Source organism: Lolium perenne, chromosome 1 (assembly GCF_019359855.2).
Source record: "Lolium perenne isolate Kyuss_39 chromosome 1, Kyuss_2.0, whole genome shotgun sequence".
Lineage (NCBI taxonomy): Eukaryota > Viridiplantae > Streptophyta > Magnoliopsida > Poales > Poaceae > Lolium > Lolium perenne.
In genome coordinates this window covers 213,531,159-213,538,322 of record NC_067244.2, presented here as the reverse complement: position 1 = coordinate 213,538,322, position 7,164 = coordinate 213,531,159, and the positions used below count along the sequence as shown (strand labels likewise).

Below are 7,164 nucleotides of genomic sequence, written 5' to 3'. Positions count from 1 at the left end.
GGGAAGAAACTGAAAGAGCAAGCCGCCGCAACAGAGCAGTAAAACATTTTGTTTCAACGTAGGGAGGCCCGCAAAGCCCGAGTAGAGAAGATGGGCCCATTCTCACTAGTGTGAGCCGACTACACACGTGGCTGAACCAGAGCCTCCGGCTGGCGCGTAGCTAGGTCAGGCCACAGGACGAGACGAGGGACCGGCCAGTCTCAACCGGCTTGGTCACGTCGCCAGCAAGAAACACTGGCCTCTCAGGCTCTACGCTTCCACGTTGCGTCGGATTGCAAGCAGGTCATGAGGAGGGAATTCTCGGAAAATACGGGGATGTGGTTACTGAGATAAAGGCTCGATCTTCACAATTTCTAAAGTGCAAGTTTACCTTTGAAGGAAGAGCTTATAATTTGGAAGCTCAGACATGTTCTGTAACTTGAAGCTGGCTGCCATATATGGCTGATTGTACCTTATTATTCATGTAAACATTATTATTAATCAATAAAGTTTAGCTGGTTCTCTTAGAAAATACATCACCAGCAAGAACATTACATGTCGGGCGATCACTAATCAGTGTTGGTGCCTACTACGTATGTTACTCCTACTATAAGTAGTCTAAGAGAATCTCTAGCATACACGATGTACAAGTTTGGGTACTTTTCTTTTAGTGCATTTCTTTATCTTTTATAGGTCGTCGCATTCCTCAACGTGATCCAGGCTCGAAACCTACAAATCTAACATCCCATCGTCCATGAGGTCTTCAACTGGATTCAGCAGCGGCCGCACGGGATTCCACCAACAAGAAGTGCACACGATCCAGAAGATTAGTCCCGAAGACTTGGTTGACGAACGCCGACCTCGACCAGGTTATTGTGTTGATTGAAGAACGACCCCACGTGCCGATTGCCCGTGCCGCCAATCCCCGCCGCCGAAAGGACTAGGAGCTGAGAGCCTCCTTTTCCGGAGCGAGAGCACATGACAAAGGAGGAGGAGGGGCGCCAGATCGTGGAGCGGCAGGCGGCGCTCTACTACGCCGGTCTCGGCTCCAATAGCCAACGAGGTGTCCCGTAACATGTTTTTGGTAGAGGTAGAGTGTCGTTGCCTAATCGACGGTACCTCGGAGGAGGGATCCTCACGAGGGGGAGAAGAAGTAGGGGCCATAGGGCGGAGTGCACACGGGACGGTGGTACGCGAGTTACCCAGCTTCGGAACACCTGCACGATGACAGGGCCTACTGCTGCTTGTCTGGTATTATCTGGGCGCTTTCGCGTTGTTACAATGAGTTGTGGTTGTGCCTCTAGGGCTCCCGGGATCCGGCTTATAAAGGCGCACGGATCTAGGGTTTACATGGAGAGTCCTAGCCGGATTACAGATAGCCTAGCTACGGTACAATATCTTGCCGTGCACGTCACGGATCCGCCTTCCATACACGTCGTACTGGATCCGGGTTCCTCATGGGCCTCCCTGGATCCGGGTCACTCCTAGGTCGGTACGGATCCGGCCTGCTGATCCTGGGCTGGACTTCTTCCTTCATGATCAACAGCAACTGGGCCGCCCGATGGGCCACATGCCTCATCACCATCTGTGGGCCACCCGGGCTTGCCGGATCTAGGCACTGTCGATGGTACACCCATGAAGTATACCCACAACAGTAGCCCCCAGAGTTCTCCGAGTTTCCCCTGCAGTCTCCGTCTTGCTGGTCCATCATGATCTCCGGCAAACGTTGGTAACGCGGAGAAACTTGAAGAGCTCCAACTTTGCATTTTCTTCTTTTTCCAACTTATAGCCGGAAAATGCTCCCATCCCGAGGGACTTCATCCATCGACGTTCCAAAGAACATTTCCGGGTTACTCCCTGCTTGAACGAAAGCCAATCTTATCTTCACAGAATCACCCGGAATCTTAAAAGACTCTAACGGTTTCGGAAATCCTTCATCTTCAGATCATGCTTAACAACGGAAGTTCCGTATTTCCCGCGCACAACTTCCTCATTTCCCGCGCTAAAGTTTCGCAGATGCAAATCTTCAACCGGAATTTTCGGGAGTGCATGGTTAAGTTACCTCCACGTCGTTTTACCGCATTTGACCTAAACACGTGTCATCCATCCAACGGCGCGACCGTTCAGTTTCCACCGTTGGATCCGGATCCCGAATCTCCGAGCGTGGCCTATAAATACCCCGCGGCCCGGTAAAAATTCATTCTTTCACCCCCTCACCACATCGTCTTCCTCCTCGCGCCGCGCCGCCCGCCAGATCTTGATTCCGGCGAACTTCGCCCCGGTGAACTTCGAGTGCCGCCGAACCAAGGCTTCCCTCGCTCCAAGATTCTCACGTTTGAACGGGAAACTTGCTCCGCCGCCGATTCGTGGTCACGCGGGCCGATTTCCTTCAAGTTCGGCGACCTCATCTTCCGCCGGAGCTCCGTCGCACCACCGCGCCATTAGCGGTAAGTACGCCGGACTTGTAGAAGACAACCTAGTGTAGAAGATAGGCTTAGTGATCCGGTACTCAGACACTTTGTATGGGTGCAGCCGGAAGCATGCCACTCGAATCGTCACTTTGCACCGGTAGCTCTTCGAGTAGCCCGGATCCCAACCAAATAGAACCCATATGCCCGGATCCTATATCATTCCCGCCACCGTATGTTTCCGATATCAGACTAGCTCAACCTTTTTCCGCATCTTCCAAAGACCGCTCCAAGCCGGATCCCTACCCTCCAAGAACTCCAAGAAGAACTCGAGGGACAAGCTCGGATGGCAGCAAAGGTGCAGGAGGCGGAAAACAAGAGGGCGTCCAAGGCCCGGATCCGTGAAGGAGAACGAGGTCAATGGTGGCCTTGCGCAACCACCGACGTGGAGCTTAGAGAGCTCCAGAACGAGGGAATGATCTCCACACACTGGAGTTTCGTTCGTGACTCCGACGCCCCCAAGCCAGAAGCCGGAGAAGTTGTCATGACCAAGGCTTGGGTGGAACGCGGTCTTTCACTCCCTTGTTCGGAATTTTTCCTCTCCATCCTCAACACCTACGGGCTCCAGCCCCACAACATTTGCCCCAATTCATACCTTCTCTTGTCCAACTTCGTGACTCTGCGAAGGACATCTTGGGATCCGGCCAGATGTCAAGTTGTGGCAATTCTTTTCCGAGTGAAGAAAGAAACTAAGGACAAAGCAATGGTGAACTGCGGAAGCATGACGTTTATGCTCCGCCCTAATCGTATGTATCCTCCCCATGATTCACACGAGTCCGTCCGGTACTGGAACGCCGGATGGTTCTACGAGAAGAATGCTCCTGTTCCGGATGTCCACGAAGGCCTTCCCCAGTTCGTCAACGAACCTCCGGAAGAACTTGCAAGCTGGAGCTTCGTCCCTCCACTCGCCCTGACTCCAACCTTGGAGAAAGCTGCGCGGAGAATCTCCTGGCTAGTCCACGACGGACTTACCGGAGCCCAGCTTACACTTAGCTGGTTTTCCCGGAGAATCCAGCCCCTTCGCTACAACGCGCGGTTGATGTGCTCTTACACCGGGGCGGATGATCTTCTCCGGGTTACCCGCCATGATCTTCCGGCTGACTCTCTGAAAAGAAGACTCAAGACGCTGGTGAAGATTCCGAGGGGCCAACAGGTCCCGGAACTGTTCAAGGATATCTACACGAACGATCAGTGTCCTCCGGTAAGCTTCGTTCTTTCCGTTGCTTCAAACTTCACAAGGATAACTCTAACTTCTGTTCATTTTCCTTCCAGCTCAATACTTTGGCGGAGGACAACTTCCGCACCATCATTCGCGTCCCCGTTACCAGCGACACGGCGGAGGAGGCTCCGGAAGACGACGAGGAGGAAGAGGACCAGGCACCCCGCAAGGCGGCTCCTCGACCTACAAAGCGTCCCCGCGCCAAGGCTCCCGGCTCTGGCCGAGCTAGCGGCGAGGCCTCCGCCAAGAAGCCAAAGACGACGAAACCACCTCCGCTTGACTCAAGGAAGGCGGAGCGTGCGCGTCTACGGATGCTCTCGACGGCTGGCCAGGGCACACGCCCCATCATTCCCGGTGCCCCGTGAGTTTCCGAGCATGATGCGATTTTTACTTAGCGAAATTATTTCTTGTCTAAACCCTTTCACTTGTTTGCAGGAATCAAAACCGCTGCCACGCGGACCACCAGCCAGGAGCCCATCACGAAGTACATGAAGAAATCTCCGGCTGTTGGTCCCTCTACTCCAGTTCCACCCAGCGCTTCCCACCCAACTCCTCAACCGTCGCCTCCTCAGGCTGACCCATCTCCCCCGCCTGCCGCAAACACTCCACCGGAGATAATTCCGGTTAGCAGCGGGCACCTGGAGGAAGAAGATCCCAAGGCCAAAAGCCCTGCCCAAGAAGAGGCGGAAACACAAGGCCAAGGAGATGCGGAAGTCACTTCCGAGAAGGCTGAGAGGGCGCCGGCGACATAGTCGTTTTTCCGAAGAACTTCGGAGATCCGGCGGACACCACTTCCACCCCCAAGGCGTATGCCACCAAGTTTTTTAACAAGCTGACTGAGGCGGAGAAGTGGGAACTTGAACAAGACCTGCTCAACGCCATGCTGAACAACGCCTGGGGGAAGCCGGATTCCAGGACATCGGAGATCCAGGACTTCAAGAAAAACATTGGCCAGTTTTGCGATCAACTTATCTGCAAGCAAAAGGTACTCCCCAGTAGCCCCCAAGCATGTAGGCGGAAACTCAAAAAGTAGTTAGCGCTTAAATGCTTAGAGAAAAATTACTGCCGGGAAAGTTTTTTAGAATGGACCAGTAGCCCCCAAGCATTATGGCGGAAAAGTTCCGGCAATGATGCTTTAAAAGAAACCACTGCTACAGGCGGAATTTTTACTCCTGCACTGTTTAAATTTTACAGGAACAGCAGGCGCTGCACTACGAGCTGCACAAGAACATTGCCCTGCAGCGCCGCGTTACTCTGAGTCAGGCGGAAAATATCCGGACCCTGAAGGATGAGAATGCGGAACTGGCTAAACAACTGGCAGACGCCCAAGGTTGGTTTCCACCTTCTTCGTTATTAACCAAATTCCGACTTCAAATTTGCTGTTAACGTATATTATTATAGGCGCATCCTCCTCCCTTGCAACAGCTTCGACTGAACTTGAGAACCTGCGCTCCTCGTACCAAGAATTGGAGACGAAGCTAAAGGAGGCGGAACTTAAGAGGGAGCAGGCCGAAAAGCAGCTGGCGGAGAAAAACTCCGAGCATATCAGGGAGAAGGGCGAGCTGGAGCTGAAAAAGAATGCTGACAGCGAGACCATCAGGAGGCAGCAAAAGGAGCTCAACGGACTCCGGAAATTCATGGAGACAGCGGAGCAGCACTGGGACTTGCTCAATGAGAACATCTTGGGTATGATATCGGAACCTTGTCAAGATATTTGCTCCGATTCTTTTTACTTTGCGCTCAAATTGCATGCCTATATCCTGATTATCTTTTTATGTAGAGCCGCTTGGGTACCCGGAACAGCGCCGGAATTTGTTCCCACGAGACGATCTTCTGCAACTCGCGGGTGATGACTGCAAGGATCTCATCTCCGCCTCCCGCAAAATATGCCATAATTTGAACATCAAAAGGAGCCGCACTTGTGACGTGCGCAAGCTTATTGGTAAGATGGACGTTCTGCCGGAGCTGGTGATTGATCTACAAGCATCTTCAGCCCGAGGCGCAGCTGCAATGGCCTTGACCATGTGCCTAGCACATACTCCGGGTCTTGATCTTGATGAAGTGACCACGGGCGTTCCTCCGGATGCGGACGTCGGCGAGCTGCTGGATGCAGTGAGCGGCTACGACACCCGCATCGCGCGCAGGATCCGGCACGAGGAATTCTACGACAAGGTCGTCCTCGCGCCGACGAGGCCTTAGAAGCGGAACTTTTGAAGGATCTCGACGCCCGTGCGCGACCTGCGGAATCCGGAGCCGAGTTTACCGGACCAGCTCCAAGGATGCGCCCCAAGAAGAACCCAAGACCAGCACCGCTGCTTCCGAAGAAAAGGAAAGTGAAGAAGACGTATCTTCTCCGGCCGAAGGCGCCAAGGAACAAGATCCGGAGGGCAAAACTTCTCCGGCTAAGGGGGAGTGAGAACTTTTATTCCTGCGGGAAAAGCAATGCATCATTTTGGCCCCAGCGAGGGTTTGTAATAAGACTTTAAATTCTTAAGTAGCTAGGAACGAAACAATTATGCATGGGGCGGAAACACTTATCCTGCTATCCGTTAAATATTGTGTGCATGTTTCGTTTTATGTCGGAAAGCAAGTGCTGACTTCGTTATTTTCCGGCTTGCTCGCTTGACCTTCCACGAGCCGGAAAACCTTAGCCGGAAACGCTCGCCAGCGACGAAGCCCAATGGCAGTCCGTCCATAACCGTGGAAACAAGCCCCAGGCATAGGTGCCGGAAATCGCTACTAGGAATCCACGAGTTCGCAATGTATAACAACTTTATCGTAAAACTTAAGCTTACGTCCTAAAGGACGATTTTGAAAATCACAACTTCATACACGCCTAGGCGGAAAAAATCCAGCTCTGCGGTTTTAGTTGGAAAATATACACAATCTAAAATGAACAAGTAAAGGAGGTAAAAGACTCAAAAGAGTGAACCAGAAGCTTTATTTCATTGATCATGTATAACTATTACAGAGTTTAGAACTCGGAAAATATATGCTAAGTGTAGAAAGGACGTAGCTGTGCGATATTCCAAGGGCGATCTGTTTCATCGTAGATGTCATCCGGATCCTCACGCTTGCGTTTCCGGTGCCAGTTAGCAGGTCTATCCCTTAACTCGCGGAAATCGACAAGGTAGTACGACCCGTTGTGAAGCACTTTGCTAACGACGAAGGGTCCTTCCCATGGAGATTGCAGCTTATGGTCTTTCACCTGTCGAAGGCGGAGGACCAGGTCTCCTGCCATAAAGGAGCGTTTCCGAACTCGACGACTGTGATAACGTCGGAGCTTTTGCTGATAGATGGCGGATCTCTGATCTGCTAAGTTCCGAGCTTCCTCGATCAGGTCCACAGATAGCTGTCTTGCCTCGTCAGCTGTTTCTTCATTGTAGGCGGAAACTCGCGGTGAATCGTGGATGATGTCGGAGGGAAGTACGGCTTCGGATCCGTATACCAGGAAAAAAGGGGTAAACCCTGTTGATCTGTTAGGGGTAGTTCGTAAAC

The 7,164-nt window shown here is 52.4% G+C and overlaps 1 protein-coding gene across 1 annotated transcript; it reads left to right on the top strand.

Annotated features, from left to right (window-relative positions):
- Window positions 1-4,854: 4,854 nt before the first annotated feature.
- On the top strand, window positions 4,855-5,865 carry LOC139834092 (uncharacterized). The gene is made up of 3 exons (XM_071824503.1): window positions 4,855-4,996; window positions 5,068-5,352; window positions 5,447-5,865. The coding sequence occupies exons 2-3, from the start codon at window positions 5,304-5,306 to the stop codon at window positions 5,863-5,865; spliced, it is 468 nt and encodes a 155-aa protein (XP_071680604.1). The 5' UTR covers window positions 4,855-4,996; window positions 5,068-5,303.
- Window positions 5,866-7,164: the final 1,299 nt, after the last annotated feature.

Coding starts and splice junctions, on each gene's coding strand:
- LOC139834092 (XM_071824503.1), top strand. CDS start 5,304: ATGGAGACAGCGGAGCAGCACTGGGACTTGCTCAATGAGAACATCTTG. Junction 5,353..5,446: donor GCTCAATGAGAACATCTTGG/GTATGATATCGG, acceptor CTTTTTATGTAG/AGCCGCTTGGGTACCCGGAA.